The sequence below is a fragment of the Hyperolius riggenbachi genome, chromosome 2, assembly GCF_040937935.1.
Source record: "Hyperolius riggenbachi isolate aHypRig1 chromosome 2, aHypRig1.pri, whole genome shotgun sequence".
In the NCBI taxonomy this organism is placed as follows: Eukaryota; Metazoa; Chordata; class Amphibia; order Anura; family Hyperoliidae; genus Hyperolius; species Hyperolius riggenbachi.
Window position 1 is genome coordinate 23,578,888 of NC_090647.1, and position 20,595 is coordinate 23,599,482.

A 20,595-nucleotide genomic window follows, 5' to 3' on the forward strand; every position below is an offset into this window, starting at 1 on the left:
ACTGTGCCACCACACGGTCTGATTTTGTTTTTCTTATGCAAAAAAGCAATAAAGGGAATCTGAAGGGTAAATAAACTTGATATGATATAATGAATTACAGCACCCTAAGATATAGAACATTAGTAGCAAAGAGTAGAGTCTCATATTGTTTCCAGCACAGGAAGAGTTAAGAAACTTCAGTTGTTATCTATGCAAAAGAGCTTCTCTGAGCTCTCTGACCAAGTTTGATCGGCTACAGTGCTGTTTTCTGAAGCACTTATCCCAACCTGTCTCTCACTGTTCCTTGGTTTCTTACGGTTTTACTGCAGGAAAGTTCAAAGGGTCATTAGCTCTGCTCTGTTTCATAGGTTAAAATACAGAGTGTAGTTTGTAAACTGCAAATACTACAGAAGAATGCAATGTTATAAAAAAAAAGCAAAAGAAAAAAAAAAGCAATATAACTGAAAATAAAAATATGAGGGTCTTTTCTTGGCTACTAATGTCCTATGAATTATTCACGTATATAAGATTTTGCACTTGCTTTATCCCTCCTCTGGAATCCTTTGCCATAACACATCACACCACATCCGTCACTCCCCAACCTTTGATATCTTTAAATACAAACAATTTAATGATCAAGTACAAAAGTTATAAACATCATACAATAGCATAGATATTCACATTTTAGCACACTAAGAGATTCCACCATTCAACAAATTGAGCACCCTGCTGGTTGGGCATAAATTTTCTAGTTGATGATCTAATGAAACTCGGCCCATAGTGGAATACAATTCTATCTGGAGATTATATGCATGATGCTACACATTTATAGAGGAATATTGTTTGGTTTGCAATTGGGATCTGTTGCCATTTTGGAGCCTTTGTTCATCTACACAGGATGGATCTGCGACTGGGATCTGTTGCTGATTGTCACTCTGGAGTTTTTCTGCAGTTACCATAGAATGTGCTGGCATTTTGGACACACTACTTGCTTGGACTCTTAAGACAGGTCTGGGGACTGCAGCTCCTGGTGCTCATTTTGCTGGATGGTGGATTCTTTTAGGCTCCCTGCACACGATTCCATTTTTTAATCGTTTTTTACATCCGATTCCGATTTTTAATCGTTACTGCATGCTGCATTTTTTCCTCCGTTTTTCTGTTGATTGCATTCAGAGAAAATCGGAATTGCAAATCGGAATCAGAAATGGAATCGCAAAACGGATTTGCAGTGTGCAGGGAGCCTCAGTGTGCTAAAGTTTTGAATATCTATGCAATTTTATGATGTCTATAACTTTTGTACATGATCAATAAATTCTTGTTTGTATTTGCATGCAGCCAAGAGACAATCATTTTTATGGTTTCTCTAATAAGTCAATTATTTTTATTTTCAGTACAGATGTTTTATAACCTACATTTTTTTAGCATTATTCTGCCATATTTAACAAACCACACTGATTTAAACTGTAAAACAAAGCAGAAATAATGACCCTAAATCATCTACCCGATACAATTTTTTGTGCGATTCAATTCAATCCGACATGTCCGATCGGGATTCGATTCAATTTGCCATTGCAGAACAATGGCAAATTGAATCGAATCAAATCCCGATCGAACATGTTGGATTTAATCGAATGAAAAGGATGAATCGAATAAAAAAATGGTATCATGTACAGTAGATGGGGCTTTAGAACTTTCCTGCAATAAAACCTTATCTCAAGCTGTCTCTCACTGTTTCTTGGATGTTAAAAGTGCTTCAGAAAACAGGACTGGATTCAACCAAGTGGGTGGAAAACTCAGAGAAGCTCTTTTGCATAGATAACAACTGAATTTTTTTTTTTATTCTTCCTTTACTAGAAAACATTATGAAACTTTTTTCTTTGCTACTAATGTTCTATTTGTTATTTGACAAATGTTATAAATTTGTCAAATGGGAAGGCCGATCAGGCCACAATATTGCATGATCTAAGGCCACCTTTAAATGGCCAATCTGCACTTCTTCCTCCCTGATGGAGCTAATGATCATATTGTGGAGATATAAAGCACACCATTAGCATGGACCCCCGAGCACTTACTTCCCTCCTTGCTTGTTGAACGCACAGGCTAAGGCCACCACCTGTGACGTGGCTCGACATATGACCGGAACGCAGAGCATGGAGCGAACCTCGAAGCCCAGCATGTTGTTCAGCTGTCTGTGCTCCTCCTGAAAGGAAAGTCACATTGGTTACTCCAGACAGCCAATCACAAACAAGCACATATCCCAGTCATCGTCCAATCATCAATGACTGCAGAGCTGCTGAATGGTGTGATCTGAACAGAGCTTTAAAGGGGCACTCCATCCAGAGATGATCGTTCAGTCACAGTAGGGTGATAGAGAGTCAAGATAGCAAATCAGATGCTAATAATTCCGACATGGATGCAAGGAGAACACAGCCTGGGAATGGACCAATCAAAAAGGTCAGGAAGCCAATTCCATTGGCCCAACTGCAAGCTACATACTATTTGCAAAAAACATCTGCATAAAAAAAACAGAATGATTAACATCTCATTGACCATCTCTGATAGACCCAAAAGGCTAATACACACGTACCAACAATCTGTCCAACTATATTCCAAACTTGTCTGTTGGAAGATAAGCTGGCTGTGTGTAACAACCAGATGACCAACTGATAACAGGTTGTTTGCCAGATCCAACCAGAGGATCAATCTGATCAGCTATCAGGCAGGTTGGAACGTGTGTGCAAGTCTTTTGAACAACTTTGTTGTTTTTGAATACGGACATGTTGTGAAGTTTGTCATTTAGCTTGCACGCATAGTATTTTAAAGAGAACCCGAGGCGAGGTTCTGGGAATAAAACCCCCATACAGAGGCTGGGTCTGTCTATAGAGCCCAGCCTCTGTTGCTATATAGATCGCCCCTAAGCCCCCCCCTGCACACTACAATACCCCATAAATCACAGCCGCGCTGTGTTTACCTCGCTCCTGTCACTCTCGCCGCTCCCCCTGCCTCCTGCATCGCTCCGGTCCCGCCTGCGTCCTTTCCCTCCAATCAGCGGGGAGGGAAGGGACGCAGACGGGGACCGGAGCGATGCAGGAGGTGGGAAGCGGCGAGACTGACAAGAGAGAGGAAAACACAGCGCCTCAAGGTCCCAAACATTCCATCCCGGCTTCTCTACGATAGAAGAAGTGATGCCAGACTAACAGTTACGTCAGCAGAATTTTTTATAGTGCTTCCTATCACCAGCACAGAGGCGGCAGAATTGCGGCCGCGGGTCCAGCTGCTGGGCGAGAGATAAGACGCTCAAAGCAAAGGCTGCTTCCTCGGGGCCGGCGAACGCATTCGACTGCGCAACCTTAAAGAGGCTCCTTCAGAACAACGTGGATATTATTAGCTGTTTTTTTTTTTTTGCGTCTGGAGTCATCGTCGTTACTAAATTATATCTACAATTGTAGTTCTGGTTAAAAAAAGGAGACCTCTGGACTAAGCTCAAAACTCTAAACATCTTGGGCCTGATTCACAAAGCGGTGCAAACTGTTAGCACGCTGGTGAAATGCCCCTTATCACGCCTAAACTCAGTTTACGCATGATAAATTTAGGCGTGATAAGTTTAGGCGTGATAAGTTTAGGCATGATAACTATAGCACCAACTGGGTTAGCACCGCAGTGCACAGCTGATCAAAAGTTTTGCGCTAGCAAAGTCTGGTGCGCGAAACGTCGCATAGGGCTCGATTCACAAAGCGGTGCTAACCCAGTTAGAGACTTTAGGCGTGATAACCATTGCACCACGCTGGTGAAAAGCCAGTTTAGGCGTGATAAGTTTAGGGGCTCGATTCACAAAGCAGTGATAACTCAGTTATCACGCCTAAAAGACTTTAGGCGTGATAACCTTTGCACTAGCAAAGTTATCACCGCTTTGTGCTCTAACTCGCGCGAAGCTACCGCGCGTACGCGCGTAAGTGCGCGCGCAAAGTCCCATAGGGCTTAATGGGACCTTCGCGCGAAGCGCCTGGTGCAAAACTGTGCGCGCGGAAAATTCGCGCGAGTTTCTTCTTATCATGCCTAAACTGAGTTTAGGCGTGATAAAGGGGTTTTCACTCGCGTGCAAACACTTTGCACCGCTTTGTGAATCAAGCCCCAGGTGTGATAAGTTTAGGTGTGATAAGTTTAGGCATGCTAAGTTTAGATAAGTGTAGATAGCGTGCAAAGTCCCGCACGCAAAGCAGCGCCATTAAACTCTATGCGAAGTGCACCAGACTTTGCTAGCGCAAAACTTTTGATCAGCTGTGCACTGCGGTGCTAACGCAGTTAGTGCTTAAACTTATCATGCCTAAACTTATCACACCTAAACTTATCATGCCTAAACTTATCACACCTTAACTTATCACACCTAAACTTATCACGCCTAAACTGAGTTTAGGTGTGATAAAGGGCTTTTCACCAGGGTGCTAACTGTTAGCACCGCTTTGTGAATCAGGCCCATAGAGTTTAATTGCGCTGCTTTGCGCGCGGGACTTTGCGATCTAAACTTATCTAACCTTATCACGCCTAAACTTATCATGCCTAAACTGAGTTTAGGCCTGATAAAATGCTTATCACGCCTAAAGTCTTTAACTGGGTTATCACCGCTTTGTGAATTGAGCCCCTTGTGTGATTAAAGTGAACCTTCAGACTAAAAATCTACTCAGCAGCACTGAGAAGGCTTGGTGTTTCTTTAACCGTTTCACAGCATCAGAACTTTGTTTTTCTAACCCAAGCCTCATTTTTAGCTGCACAGAAGCTAAGCTCCGCCCCATCAAAGAAATCTGCCCGAGCATTTTTCCCCTGATGCTGTACAAAGCATGATGGGATTTCTGATGTTGTAGTTCTCGTTGCCTAGCGCGCGCAGATGGGAGGGATGATCAGGACACTGGACAGCTGGAACTGTGTCTCCTGCTCCCTATCACCTCCTTTCAACCAAAAAGATGGCTGCCCCCATGAAAAAGATGGCTGCCCCCATGAAATCACAAACTTTTACCTGTTCTTTTAAAACAGGGTGGGTAAGAGATTATATTACCTATCTATTTTCATTAACATAACTAATGTAACTTAATGACAGTATGTTTGTTTAGGCTGAAGTCCCCCTTTAAGCTTAATTAACCTGAATGGAGACAAAAAAAAAGTTAAATACTCACCTATGTAGAGAGAAGACTCTGGATCCCATATAGAGCCTACCCGGTTCTCTCTGTGTACCCTTGTTCCAGTGCTCTGTTCTGTTCAAATTCCATGCTTTTGGCCCTCCTCAGAAGCCTTTGGATGTACTCGCATCCCTGAGTGCTTCCGAAGATGGGAAAATACATATTGTGCATGCGGGAATGGGGACACAGTACTTATAAAGCCTTCTTAAAGTGGATCTGAGCTCAGAACTTCCTCTCTGCTCTAAAAGATTAGGCACAGTAAGACAACAATCAGGGAAAAAATGTCTTTGTTACAATCACAAAAATCCCCCCAAAAGCCCTGAAAATGTATTGGGTAAACTTTCAGGGAGCAAAGGAAGGGTTAAATATGTCTTTAGGTGTACAGCCAGCGCTGCGGTGCTGTGAGTCATGCCTACTGATTACACACTTGTTATACTCAACTGTAGCTAAATAAACACAGCTCAGTGCAGCTGATTTCTACAGTATTTTTATGTGGAATGAACACTTTTCAGTCTGCTCTTTGCAAAAGCTTGTGTCTACTTTAAAGGTTCCCGCAGGTGTATTCCAACATTCTGGTTGGATTACTTCCCCTGGGGATAGAGAGAGGGTGGGAAGGCTCTGTGGGATCCACAGCATCCATTCTTTTTAGGTATCTAATGGTGCCCATACATGGTACAATTTTTTCCAATCTTACCATTTCTAAAAAAAAAATCTGCATGGTATGCGGCAATCTGGATGCGAATTGCGGCTAATGTAATATTGGCTGCATATATTCGCTTTACAAACGCGGAAATTGGCGTTTTTTGAACGTAAATGTACCCAGCATGCATTTCCTCGCCTTCTACAACTCAACATACACTGGAAAGTCCTACACGGGAAGTTAATTAATGCTAATGAGTTGCTGGGCATGTGATGTTGCTAGGCAGTTTTAAAATTGCAATGAGGTTTTTGCGTGAAAATGCGCATAAATTCGCAATGTGTGCTAGAGGAAATAGGCCCTTACTCTTGGCAACAAAAAGTCTTGCCTCACTAGCACTCATCATGAAGATCAGGATTTATCGGAGGCATGCCAGACTACTGAAAAGATGCCTGATAATACAGAATAGGATAATTTGTGCGCCACTTTGTTAATGTTAAAAGTGCATTGACCTATATGCATAATTCACAACACGCACAGTTAACTTTTCTGAGTGTTTAAAGTTATTGAATACAGAGATAAGATGAAGTCCATAAAAGCCCAAATAATAATGAGTGAAATCAGGCATGGAAAGCATTCAAGAAGTTCAATACATCCATCAGGCCGATGAAGTTCAGAACTTTGCAAGCCATGGCAGAGTCATCTATTAGTCATGAGCAGCAGAGATAACATGGAACTGGCACTGACCGTACTGATGTCCTGCAGAGTGATTGACTTCTTCTTGTCCACCACTTGACCCAGATGTCCAAATGTCAACTGAAAAACAGATCATTAATTAAAACCTAAGAAAACAGGACAAGGTAGCATTTACCAACATTTCTGTTATGTTATTAAGAAGGCTGAGATCTGAACCTGGACACCGGATCAGGTCATTTGGTTTGGATGAGGGCATCGACAGGCGTCTAAGAGATGCCTGGGTTAAATATCGGTAATCAGGCTCCTGATGTGGGTAGTAGCCAATTGGCTACAAATAGCGGGTTATCTGAGGGTTGGGGTTCGGAGGATAGGTTTAGGCACTTAGAGGAGGCATTAGGTGGGTGTGGGGGGAAGTTAGGATTAGGGGATTAGGTGGAGAAGTTTTGTTTAGAGACCTACATGGGAGTTACGGTTCAGGTGGTGGGGGTTTGGTTGAGAAACTTATAGGGGGCATTAAGTGGGTGAGGAGGGCTAGGGTTAGGCATTAGATGGGGGCTAGGGTTAGGCATTAGATGGGGGTGGGGACTAGGGTCAGGCATTAAGTGGTGGTTTGGTTTAGGCAATTGGAAGGAAGGGTTCAAGGAAAAATGGGTGCGGTGTAGTGCATTGCATAATATCTGCAATTTAAATTGCCAATATTTCCTACTAGCGGCACCACCCGGCGCTCAACTGAGGCAGTGCCACCGCGATATTTACTTCCTGGAAACGGTGGGTCGTTTGCTGAAAGGTTCTTTGATGCGGCAAAACGTAAGTGAACCAGCCAGTGGTGATAAGAACCTCAAAGTATAATTGTATAACCCTGCCACAGTCAGGCGGGGGTTACACCACCCAGAAGTTAATGACTCCATCCGGCTTCATGTTTCTCACTAGTCATACTGTTACACGGCACGCCGTCACTGTGTGTTATCCACGGACTCTGCACAGATACGTAGAGTCGGCTGCTGCTGCGTCTGCTGGTGGACGGACTGCCTGACGCTACGACACGTGGCCCTCGGGCTGAAGAGCGCCGAGCAGAGCTGCAGATAACAAGCATGCCAGGCATTAATCCACTCACCGGGAAACTAATCTCTTCTTCCAACACTTTGTCTCCAACAACCTGCAATGGAGGAAGGAAGCAGCATTACATATTTTTTACCATGGATATCAACAGATTGTTAATGTAAAAAATAAATTATATATATATATATATATACAGGTCCGTCTCAAAAAATTAGCATATTGTGATAAAGTTCATTATTTTCTGTAATGTACTGATAAACATTAGACTTTCATATATTTGAGATTCATTACACACAACTGAAGTAATTCAAGCCTTTTATTGTTTTAATATTGATGATTTTGGCATACAGCTCACGAAAACCCCAAATTCCTATCTCAAAAAATTAGCTTATCATAAAAAGGTTCTCTAAACGAGCTATTAACCTAATCATCTGCATCAACTAATTAACTCTAAACACCTGCAAAAGATTCCTGAGGCTTTTAAAAACTCCCAGTCTGGTTCATTACTCAAACCCGCAATCATGGGTAAGACTGCCGACCTGACTGCTGTCCAGAAGGCCATCATTGACACCCTCAAGCAAGAGGGTAAGACACAGAAGGAAATTTCTGAATGAATAGGCTGTTCCCAGAGTGCTGTATCAAGGCACCTCAGTGGGAAGTCTGTGGGAAGGCAAAAGTGTGGCAGAAAACGCTGCACAACGAGAAGAGGTGACTGGACCCTGAGGAAGATTGTGGAGAAGGACTGTTTCCAGACCTTGGGCGACTGTGATCAGTTTCATGCTGAAATCGATTCACAATCTGTTTGCAGTAAAGGCAGCCATACAATCCCTCTCTGATCAGATTCGATCAGAGATGGATCTATCTGTTGGTCGATCTGATGGCAAATCGACCAGTGTATGGCCACCTTAAGTTAGCTAGCACTAGGCTAGCTTTTTTAGGTCGCCGGCACCCCCCGATTACCCCGATCCCCCCCATAGAGCTGCTATATACATTACCCAGCCAGGATCGTACATGATGTCATGACGTCACTGACGTCATGCGTAGACCCGATCCTCCCCATAGAGAGACCAAAGCTGTGCAGGGAGGCTGCCGCTGGATCCTGGCTGGGTAATGTATATAGCGACTCTATAGGGGGGGATCAGGGGGTGCTGGCGACCTAAAAAAGCTAGCCTAGTGCTACCTAACTTATGATACAGCCAGTAAACCTATTACACTGGGGGACACCTGAGGCCAGCAAAACCTCTGAAGCAGCATGCCTGACACAGTGTCCGGCATACCGCTCAGGAGGTTAGAAAAGTTGAATCTTTATGTAAGCATAGAACAGTGAGAAAGAATAAATCACATAAAATCACAAGGCATTTAAAAACAGTATAAGAGCCAGCTACAGGTCGGTGCCCCGCCCCCGCCATAACTCACGCCACAAAAATGTCAATTCATTAAAAAATGATGGCACTATTGCGTTATTGGAAAGCTCTCTAGAACTTAATAAAGTTGCCGGCATAAACACACTTAATACATTCTGGAATTGCTCCAGGGGATTAGTCATAACAGCTTCCAGAAGCTACTAAGTCGGTATTACAGGCTCACAACCGCTATAAACGCATACTCCTGGGATCTTCCGCTAGTGATGTGTGGAGTAAAGCAGTGTCTCCTCTGGTGTAGGGAAGTTCTTACTTGTGTGGAGCAAGTTTTGGATAGGTTTTCAGAGGGTGTTTTAGCACCTCCTGCTGTATTCATTGCAGGAAGCTGCTCTCAGACAGAGCCTTGCAAATATATTTAAAGCAAACTTGAACTGAAAATACTTTCCGCTTTACTTACCTGGGGCTCCTCCTAGCCCCCATAAGTCTGTGAGTCCCTCTCCGCAGGTTCACACATGTGCAGAAGCCTCTCACCCGGGGAGATGGCGATCCACTACGTGCCTGACAGCTGGAACCTGGAGCAAAGCGGAACCGCAGCGAGGGACACACAGACTTCTACAGGCTGGAAGAAGCCTAAGGTAAGTATAGCTGAATATAATTGCTTTACTGTGGAAGTCCTTTGAAGCACGAGTGTCAGCCATGCTATCCCAGGAAAAAAAAATAACACGTATAAGTAGATAAATACTTGTTCTACTTACATAACACATGTATTGTACTGTCCTGTCCTGTCCATGTTTTGATGTCAGTGAATTTCATATAGTAAATTAAAAGAAACGTGTTCCAGGCATTTTACATCTTTACTGCCTCTGACTGAAGCCAATCCTGATGTAATTTCCTCCCTTACTCTTTTTTCTTCTCTGCTTGAAATGGTGTATGCATTGCCAGCCCTCCTCACCACTGAGCTCTGTACTAAAAACTGCACCATCATATCTAGATTGCTTTGTAAAAACCTGTGAACGTATTTCAGCAGCTTCTGCAGAGGGGTGAGGTATATTTCCCTTCTCAGCCTTGTGTCACACTAAACTGCCCCCAGCCAATTAGTGAGGAGCAATATCTAACCTATCCTAGCTAATAAAACCCCTGTGTCTCTGTGTCCCATGTCTGTGTGTGTGTCCCTGCTTTGCGCTACTGCACATGTGCCGCAGGGACAACCGTTGGACAGCCAGGGGGCCAGCCGGGGTGGGGGGGGGGCGTGCGGCGGGTGCGTGTGTGCGCGCTAACATGCGGCGGTGGCGGCAGTGAGATAGACCTAGAGCCAGGGCCGGGCCGAGGCATAGGCTGGAGATGCTCCAGCCTCAGGGCGCAGTGTAGGAGGGGGCGCAAAATATATTCAGCTGTCATTCCTAACTGTGTTTGAAGCAGAAAGAAATAAGAAAAGGGGATACATAGCAGTGATTGCAAGCCAGATAACTAGATATTAAGGTGTTGGGGAGGTTGTGGGCCCTGGAGTGCCTCTTAGTGTAATAGCAATCAGTGTGTGACGGCTGGGGTGGGAGGGATGGAGGGGCGCACTTTGGTGTCTCAGCCTTGGGTGCTGGAGGACCTTGTCCCGGCTCTGCCTAGAGCCCATTTTCAAACGGGCTTAGGTATACTAGTCTTAACTAATTTCTTTCTTGGTGAGAGATTTAATATTATTTTACTGGTGAAGTTTGAAAATATCTCTTTGAAGAAAGGGATATGGGCCAATGTCTCAACCCAATGTCTATCCTATAACTCTATAGGTTACGTTTCAACCTCAACAAATGTAAACATAAATTCCCAGTATTAAATAAAAATCACTTTTGCAGTTGATATATTTAATACTCAAATTGAAATACCGCTACTTTAAAAAAAAACTATGATACTTACCAGTAATAATAATTGATAAATAATATGAATAAAGATAAACAAAATGAAAAAAAAAAAAAAGCGCTACCTAAGAGAAAAAAAAAAAATCATAATGCGATTACCTTTTAACTGCCGCAGTTAACAAGCACTTAGCAGGAGACTCACAAAATGGACAAGTAAGATTGTTCCTTATTAAAAAGGGGGTAAGAAATGTGCTATTTATCTAGCGTTTATAAGATTATCTCAGCCAATTAACCTTTTCATTTATCACGCAGAGTTGACGAAAGCACAACTGGCAACTTCAGTAATAATAATTATTTTCGCTGTTGCGCTGCGGGCTGGGAACGTGTAAACAGGCAGACGTGCACATGCTGGGAGGAGGGTGGCGGCGAGAAAGGAGGTGACATTGTACTGACCCCTCTCCCCCGAGATCCAAGCCACTAAGCGCTCCGCCGCGGCCGCCCCAACACGCTGTTTACACACTTAATGCGATATTTTAATGACTTCCACCGTGTTGCCCTGAAGCTCAGCCTTTCAAGCTGCAGGAATGGAATCACACCGGGTTACAGATAGAGGTGTGTTTATGTTCCATTTCAATGTCACCCCGACATCCGCATTCCAGAGCGTCTGTCACCCACCTTCTCATCTCCGTCTTTCAAGAAGCATTCCAAATACTAAAAGCAAATTATAATTTTCTGCTGTCACTATTGATTAAAACAAGAATGACATGTCTACACGTTTTACAAATTAACTTTTTAATATAGTATTTGTATATGTTGGTGTTAAAGGAGATCTCCGCACCACACCATTCAGTAGCACTGGTGGTGGCTGCATGTCCAAGTCACTGGATGTATATGATTGAAAGTGTCCTTTAACCACTTCAGGACCGTAGGCTTACACCCCCGTAGTGACCAGGCTATTTCTTACAATTCAGGCCACTGCTGCTTTAAAGGGACACTTAAGGCAAACCCCCCCCCCCCAAAAAAAAACAGTTTTACTCACCTGGGGCTTCCCCCAGCACCCTGCAGCTGTCCTCGCTCGGACCCTCCTGTCCCAGCCAGCAGCTACTTCCGGTTTAGGTGCCGACAGGCCTAGGAACACGAGTGACTCTTCGCGTTCCTGGCTAGCGCCCTCTATACTGCTATTGCGGCCAGGAACACAAAGAATTACTTGCGTTCCTTGGCCTGTCGACAAAATCGGAAGTAGCTGCCGGCGGGGCCAAGAGCATCGGAGCGAGTCTGCGAGGGCACAGGACTGCTGCAGGGGACTGGTAGAAGCCCCAGGTGAGTAAAACTCATTTTTTTTTTACTTAAGTGTCCCTTTAAGGGTTTGCTGCAGGTTCGTACAACTCAGCACACAAGTGATCCCCCCCCCCTTTTCTGCCCACCAACAGAGCTTTCTGTTGGTGGGCTCTGATCGCTCATGAGGTGTTTTTTTTTTTGTATATATATATATAATTTTTTTTTAAATAAATAAACCTATTTTTATATGTATTTATTTTTCCTCCCTCCCCCCACCAGACAATGACAGCGATCGGCTGTTATAGGCATCGGCCTATGAGAGTTGATCGCTCTTGAGCCTCTATAGGGGACAGCTGAGTGACACGGCTGTCCCCAGTACAGCGCTGCCGTAGATCGCAGCACTGTACAGTGTAAATAGATGGCGGTTTCGACATCTAACAGTCTCCTAGCGCCAATCGCTGCTGGGAGGCTGATGACGGAGCAGAGCTCCATCATTCAAGCGGGGATATGCGCGCATTGGCACACACGATCTCCTGCAGAACCCCGCCCCAGTACTTGACGCCAATTGGCATTACGCGGTCCTGGGGCTGCCTCATGACGGCGATCGGCGTTAGGCAGTCAGGAGGGGCTTAAAGGGCAACTGAAGTGAGAGATCTATGGACGCTGACATATTTATTTCCTTCTAAACAATACCAGTTGCCTGGCTGCCCTGCTGCATGGGGCATAATAATCATCCCCGCAATGGCTGTGCCCGGGAAGGGGGTTTGTGGGAAGCCTGGGGAGGCTGATCTGGGGCCTGCCCAGGGCTGTTTTTAGGGATAGGCAGGGGGCAGATCAGGAGGGGGGTGTGCGGAACAAGAAGAGGTAGCAGCGGGCATGCACAGCTGGGGGAGGAGGGCCGAAGGTGAGGTAGGGGGAGTCAGACTCGACACCACTCCTCTCACCTCGGGCTTCCCTCCTCAGTGCTCCCCCAGAAATGAGAGCAGCGGCGCAGGCAGGGAACACAGACTCACCTCTTCCGGGTTCCATGTGATGATGAAGCTCCACGTGCTGTCGCTCTTCTCTGTCTCCAATGCTGCGCACTCTACTTCCTATTTGGCAGACGTGTACCGAAAGTGTACCTGAGATGAGCACACTAAAAGATTTTTTACTTACCCAGGACTTCCTCCAGCCCTATGAGCACCGATGTGTCTGGTCACAACCCCCATTCGTCTGGTATAGGTCCCGGTAACTGGCTCAGTCGCGCCAGTCGGCTCTTCTGCACACGTGTGGCCCCTCCGTACATGCACAGAAGAGCTTGACTAGCCTGGCTGAGCCAGTTACTGGGACCAATACCAGGAGAACGGAGGCACTCGGGAGGACGGCAAGGGACACAGCGGTGCTCATGGGGCTGGAGGAAGCCCTGGGTAAGTATAAGTAACATTAACATGTTAATTGTCGTCTAGTTAGTTGTTAGTGAAGTACTGCGATAGGGATACTTCACAGGACCGCCCGCATTGAAAGTTACGCGTGTTGCTAAGGAAGCAATGTACGTAACTAAGGGAAGGCACGCTACTACATAGCAACGAGTGCTGCTAAGGCCTCTTTCACATCAGACAACGTGCGCAGGAGCCGTTTCCTGCACACGTTGATAGCCTGCGGCGTGTCGTCGGGAATCTGCGGTGCGGCGCAATCAGCGGCGGTAGCTATTAATTGAACCTGACGGGAAAACGCCGGCTCCTGGCGCTTCAATGCTCCCGGGTGCGTTGAAGCGCAATGCGCTGAAACGCAACATCAGGTGTGAAAGGTAAAATGAAAGTCTATGGACTTTCATTTCACCTTGATTAACACAAAGTATAAACTTTGCGTTGAAAACACAGAAAAAGGGCTGTAGTGTGAAAGAGGCCTATGTACAACGTGGATTAGAGAGCACAGCGGCACACTAAGCTGCTCTTCTTCCTCAGCGCAGCTTGATGAATCAGGCCCAAAATCTTTTGGCGTGCCCATCTCAGGTTTCATTAAAGGTGTAAGAGTATTTGAAGTGACCGGGGCGTGACATTTTTATCTGACTCCTGATAACATTTTAGGGTTATGAAGTTCAAAGGCTCATTATTTCTATTGTTTTTCAGCAGATTTTACAACATGGCAGCTGTTAAGAAAATAAAAAAAAATTAAAACTTGTCTGTTACTAATGAACTATTTACCATTAGTACTACACATACAAATTCATAATTTCATACGTTTATTTTCAGTTTAGTTTTTTTTAGCAATAATACAGTGAGAGGCGTTAAAACAATTTCTGTGAGTTTTTTTAAACATGCTCCCCCTTACTTTAATCTCAGCAGCAGTAAGGGTATCTACAGTATGTTAAGGTGCCGGGAGATTTGGGCGCAGGGTAAAGCTGAAAATTGGCTCACCCTGCTCCAGCAAAAGTCCCGGTGGCGCTAATTACTATTCCCTCTCCAGGCTGCCAGTGACTCGGGGGAAAGACGCAATTTGTCTTCCAGCTATTGCTGGAGGCCGAATCACGCAGTTATTTGCACTCCGTCTTTTGACAGCAACCAATGCCACTAAAGCTATAATTCACATTACGGCCCATGGCAGCACCGCCTGCACCCACATTTCAAGCGCCCATTTTACCTGACTCGGCAGAAATGTGTTTTTTATCCAAAATGCTATGCAAAACAAAAGTTTCCGAAGACATAACAACAAAAGCGGTTTGCCTTTAATGACAAACTGTACAAGATTCTTTTGCAAGCTTTCAAAACTTTAAGTTTCTTCTTCAGGCATGTTTCAGAGCTGGATCAGAACCACACAAAGTACTGTCACATACACAGGCTTCATGTATGATTTTGTAGAGTATCCTGCAATCTCATGTAGTCTTCTTTTTTAAATGTAAATGATATCGCCTTCTTAAAATAGAAGGTATTTGCAATTATACAGGTTGGGATACCTCAGCATATGAGGTGTCCCACAATGCAGTTCTGGAGGTGTGTTTAGTAATCAGGGACAACAAAGAGATGATATGCATCGTGGGAGACATGTCAGAGCTCACTCCAACCTGGATAATTGCAAATACCTTCTGTTTTAAGTAGACAACGTCTGTTTTGCATAGCATTTTAGTACGGAGGCTTTTTGGTCTCTTTTAGCCCCTTACACACTCCTGGTTCACCATGGGCTTTCTGGTTAATCTGAGAGGCCTGGTGCACACTAGAGGAGTTTTTCTGAGCGTTTTGAGTTTTTGAAACCTGCTAATGTAATCCTATATGTCTGTGCACACTGGAGCAATGAGGTTTTGTAAAAAAAAACAAAAACCATAGCATTAAATTGGGAAGAGCTTTTGAAACCTCTAGCGTTTGGGGAGCTTTTCTGGTGCGTCTCAGCCCTAAGGCCCAGTGCACACCAAAACCGCTAGCAGATCATCAAAACGCTAGCGGTTTTGGGAGCAGAGAGCAGATATTTGGCCGGGTGCACACCAAGCGGATTTTGTATGCGATCCACCAGCCGCATCAGCCAGTGAAAACGCTTGGCTATTGTATTTCAATGTGTGGTGCACACCGGCGGTTTGAAGTTTTCTAGCAAACCGCAAACGCGCAGCAGTTTGGCAAAAACCTCAAACCGCTGGTGTGCACCATCCCATTGCAATACATTAGCCAAGCATTTTTCCAGGCGGATGTGGCCGGCGGATCGCTCCAAAAACCGCTCGGTGTGCACTGGGCCTTACTCTGGATGTTTCATGTCCTATGGAACCATATTAATCCATGCCATGCACTGATGAGGATCAATCAATCCAAAACAGTCTTCCAGCGGTTCTGGAGATGCGTTTAGCTATTAGGGACCACTAAGAGAGCATTTGCATATTCAGTAGTGATGCATTGTGAGAGACCTCAGAGCTCACTCCAGCCTGAATAATCGCAAATACCTTCTGTTTTAAGAAGTCAAACTTCTGTTTTGCAAAAAATGGATGTAACTACTTTTTGAAAAGCAGACTGCCTCTAATGAAAAATGGATACAGCACAGGGCATCTGTATGTATAGCCGGTGAGACTGGAGAAGCGATGGTGAAATGCAGAGCGCTCGTTACCGAAGTTTGCATTTTCTTCTTGCTCATCACGAGAAGCGGCTCTCCGGGAGATTAGCAGATTGCACCATCTGTGACCATTTGTTATTGCAGTGAAATCTGCGGATAACAGACGAGCGTCTCCGCTGGTAAATCGCGCTCTGTGAGTTCTCCGTGATAAATAGATTCTGGCAGATCTCCAATAACACTCAGGAAGCGATTAATGAGGAGGCGATTGTCACTTATGCCACCAAAAGGAAAACACGAGGAGCTGAACAGAGCAGTACACAAAGCTGAAGAGAGCGCTACACAAAGCTGACTTTGTGTGCTAAGTTGTACGGCCCTGCAGCAAGTCCTTAAAGCGGATCCGAGATGAAGAACTAACTATAACAAGTAACCTGTCTATATATCTTATCTAAAGTTTAGATAGTTTACACATACCTCCCAACTTTTTGAGATGAGAAAGAGGGGCACTTAAGCCACATCCCTAATCACGCCCCTGACACACCCCTAGTCACGCATACCATAAAGATTTCATAAGAAAAATATATTGTTTTATAATTCAAACAACACTGGCCCTTTCTATCCTGGTTCATTTTCCTTCATATTAACATTTTAAAATTAGTAATATATCAATTGAAAGGATTGGAATAAAGTTAAGAGTTAATCAAACACATTTTAGTATAGAAATATATATTTACATACAAAGAGGGACAAAGTCCTGAAAGAGGGACAAAGTCCTGAGAGAGGGACAAATAAGGAGGGAAGAGGGACAGAGGGATAGGGCTTCCAAAGAGGGACTGTCCCTCCAAAAGAGGGACAGTTGGGAGCTATGAGTTTACACAGCAAATCTAGCTGCAAACAGCTTCAATAGAATTTGATTATTTCTTCCTGTGATACAATGACAGCTGCCATGTTGTTTGTAAACATTACACACAGGCAAGCTTATCTGCACCATCAGCACTCAGCCTGTGAAAAAAACCTAATCCCCCTCCTCCTTCCCTCTGAAATCTCTGGCTAGTAATACCTCCCCCTCCTCCTGCCCAGACTGAGCTCCCATGAGCCCTTGCTACTGTCTGAAAATGCCAAGGCTCTCTGAAAACCTGTGGGCGTGGCTTGTTTAGTTTATAGGGAATTAGAGCATTAAAACAAAAACAAAAAAGTATTTGGCTTGAGGAATGCCCTATAAACAATAGGAAAGGAACACAGTTATGCAATGAGTAAAAGTTCACCTCGGATCCACTTTAAAGCTGCAGTGGCCTGAATTGTAAATAAATAGCCTGGTCACTGGGGGGGGGGGGGGTGTAAGCCTACTGTCCTGAAGTGGTTTAAAGGCTGTGTGTTGAGTTATTTTTCATGGTACACCAAATTTACACTGTTATAAGCTGTACACTGGCTACTTTACATTGCATCAAACCGTCATCTATTCAGTGCTGTCCCATGAAAAGATGTAATACAATATTTACAGAAATGTGAGGCGTGTGCCGTCTGTATGTAGAAATTATAGGACACCTGAAGTGACTGGGATATGGAGGCTGCCATATTTAATTCCTTTTAAATAATTGCCAGTAGCCTGGCGGTCCTGCTGATCTCTTTGGCTGCAGTAGTATCTGGTTCACACACCTGAAACAAGCATGTAGTCAATCCAGTCAGATTTCAGTCAGAAACATCTGATCTCCAAGCTTGTTCACGATCTATGGCTAAGTGTATTACCAGCAGAGGATCAGCAGGACAGCCAGGCAATCTGCAATGTTTAAAAGGAAATAAATATGGCAGCCTCCATATCCCTCTTGTTACAGTTGTGCTTTTAAGTTTAAATGACAACTGTAACAAGAGGGGTATGGAGGATGCCATATTTACTTCCTTTTAAACAATTCCAGTTGCCTGGCTGTGTTTCTGATCTATTTGGCTGCAGTAGAGTCTGAATCACACCACAAACAAGCATGCAGCTAATCTTGTCAGATCTGACAATAATGCTAGAAACACCTGATCTGCTGCATGCTTGTTCAGGGGCTGTGGCTAAAAGTATTAGAGGCAGAGGATCAGCAGGACAGCCCGGCAACTTGCATTGCTTAAAAGGAAATAAATATGTCAGCCTCCGTTCCCATCTCACTTTAGGTGTGCACCAGGCCTTACTTGAGGTGTGCTTTAACTACTTGCCAACCGATCCACACCAATAGGCGTGAACATGGCGGTAGCACAAGGACCGCTCAATGGCAATTGGCGTTAAGTCCTGCGGCGAGGTTTTGCAGGAGATTGCACACGCTCTGCTTCGTCATCAGTCTCCCATCGGCGATCGCCGCCAGGAGACTGCCGTCTATGCACAATGTACAGTGCTGCAATCTAAGGCAGCGCTGTACTGAGGACAGCCGTGTGACTCGGCTGTCCCCTGGGGAGGCAAAGGAGCGACCAGCTCTCATAGGCTGATGCCCATGACAGCCGATCGTGGTGATTGGCTGGTGGGAGAGGAGGGAGGGATTGCCGGGAATCAAAAAAAAAAAAAAAAAAGTAATATTTATTTAAAAAAAAAAAAAATCACAAATAAAAAAAACAACAGACAAACAAACATGCCGGAAGGGATCAGAGCCCACCAACAGAAAGCTCTGTAGGTGGGCAGAAAAGGAGGGGGTATATCACTTGTGTGTGCTGAGTTATGCGGCCCAGAGCCCTTAAAGCTGCAGTGGCCTGAAGTGTAAAACATAGCCTGGTCACTGGGGGTGTAAGCCTGTGGTCCTCAAGTGGTTATTGCTGGATGTGTGGAGAAGCCAGACTGAAGAGAGCTTTGCAGGTTAGATATACAGTATAGGCCTGCAGTCTTCTCAGTAGGTCTCTTCTGATTATTTACTGCATGAATATTATATGCTCTTCTTATGTTTCCCAAGTTTGCTTCGAGAGTGGAAAACCTTGAAACCCGCTGCATTACTTCACCAAAACAGCTGCAGAAAGTTTAGGTGTTTTTATTCCTTAGCACAGAAGGCAGATGACTTTGTGAAGGGAAGATGTCGTCTCTCTTGTCTGATCTCAGAGACGGCTGTTTGGTGGGAACAGGAAATGTGATTTGCCGATCTCGGCAGACACAACAAGACGAGGAGCTGTCAGAATACAAATGTAATGTGGCGGTAATGCGGTTATTTCAGGATAGAGCGATCGGCTCGCCGGTGGTTGCTGCTCTGACCTCATGTTAAGCGAATCAAGCAAGGTGCTTGAACTCAGGTCAGCCTGCCTTGTGACTATGGATATAAATACAGGGAGGGAGCCCTGCCACGCATACTTACAGGCCAAGGCAGAGGTCAGGCCGGGTTCACATTGTACCAGAGGAAAAACTGATCTATTTTTTGTTTTGTCACATTGGGCATCAGTTATTCATCCGGTTTTCACATTACCACCAGCTTGGTACCTGCGGCTGTGTTCTTCTACCGCTCATTCAGATCTCGCTGGTAAACCCATCCCAGAGCCCCAGCAGAAGCATTAAGCTGCAAATATTTTCTAAAGTTTCAGGAGGACCATGAAGAAAATGAGGGTGAGTTCCAGCAAGAAGCTCGTGAGAAATCTTGCATGTGGGAGGAGTTAGGTAGGGAGAAGGGGGGGTTTGTGGAAAGGAAGCAGAGTTTAGAATGATATCCAGAAAAGAATGCAGGGATAAATGGAGGAGCCAGACTGGACTGAGTATTGGAGGTTAGATGTATAAGCTTGGACTATATCTATTAGCTTATGGAGGGAATAACAGACAGACATCCTATCTGAGGAGAAATGACCAGTGGAGGCTTCAATATCTCCACCAACAAAGATTTCCTAGAGATCTACACAGTTAAGTACTCATGGGTTATCTGAACGTCAGTGTGGGTGCAGGTCCATAACAAATACATGAACCAGGAACCCTCCCCGGGCCTTTCTTCCACCAGGTGCAGTTTGCAAGGATCATCAGGCCACATACCAGTGCTGATAGATACAGAGTATAGAAAAGAGCCAGGTTCAGGCATTGCTTAGTAGCATGAATGATCGGTTAAATATTGCTAACAATCTGTTACTTTGCTATTGGGTTAGTGGAGGAGCTATTGTTGGAGTGCCTGGTGCTTCTCTCCATTGGCAGCTATCTCTTGGGGCTCTTTTCCACTGCTTGAGATCCAATAATCCGAGCACACTGGTTTTGCCAATCGCAACAGCACCGCGATTAACATGTAAATGCTCGGTGCTGATTTTCCACCAGTGCGATTTGGTTTTTCCCAGATGGCAATTGCCATTGTAGTGGAAACAGAGCCTAACCCTTCCCTCCACACCTTGTTGTGGTCTTACCTGGCAGAAGAGCTGGTGGCTTTCTTCGGACACGAGGAGGAGGCAGCAGCAGGGTGACTGGGTCTCTTGCTCCAGCTGGAAGAGGAAACAACATGGGCGAGTCAGGTATCATCACATGTTATGGGGTACAGTCATCCTGCTTATGCTGTGTCTCATGTGAACCGGCTCAACACATCTGAACATATAGTGATTACTTTACATTCACATTTAATGCATCAGTATTACAAATATATATA

At 44.8% G+C, this 20,595-nt stretch overlaps 1 protein-coding gene across 2 annotated transcripts in view; it reads right to left on the reverse strand.

Moving 5' to 3' along the window:
* PDE2A (phosphodiesterase 2A) overlaps nt 1–20,595 on the reverse strand; it is a 549,912-nt gene that overhangs the window by 106,787 nt on the left and 422,530 nt on the right. For both annotated transcript variants that reach the window (XM_068266568.1, XM_068266567.1), the window contains 4 exons: nt 20,360–20,434; nt 7,598–7,639; nt 6,535–6,603; nt 2,052–2,179 (listed from right to left, as the gene is read on the reverse strand). In XM_068266568.1, coding sequence (XP_068122669.1) covers nt 2,052–2,179; nt 6,535–6,603; nt 7,598–7,639; nt 20,360–20,434 — 314 coding nt within the window. The remainder of the gene's footprint in view (nt 1–2,051; nt 2,180–6,534; nt 6,604–7,597; nt 7,640–20,359; nt 20,435–20,595) is intronic.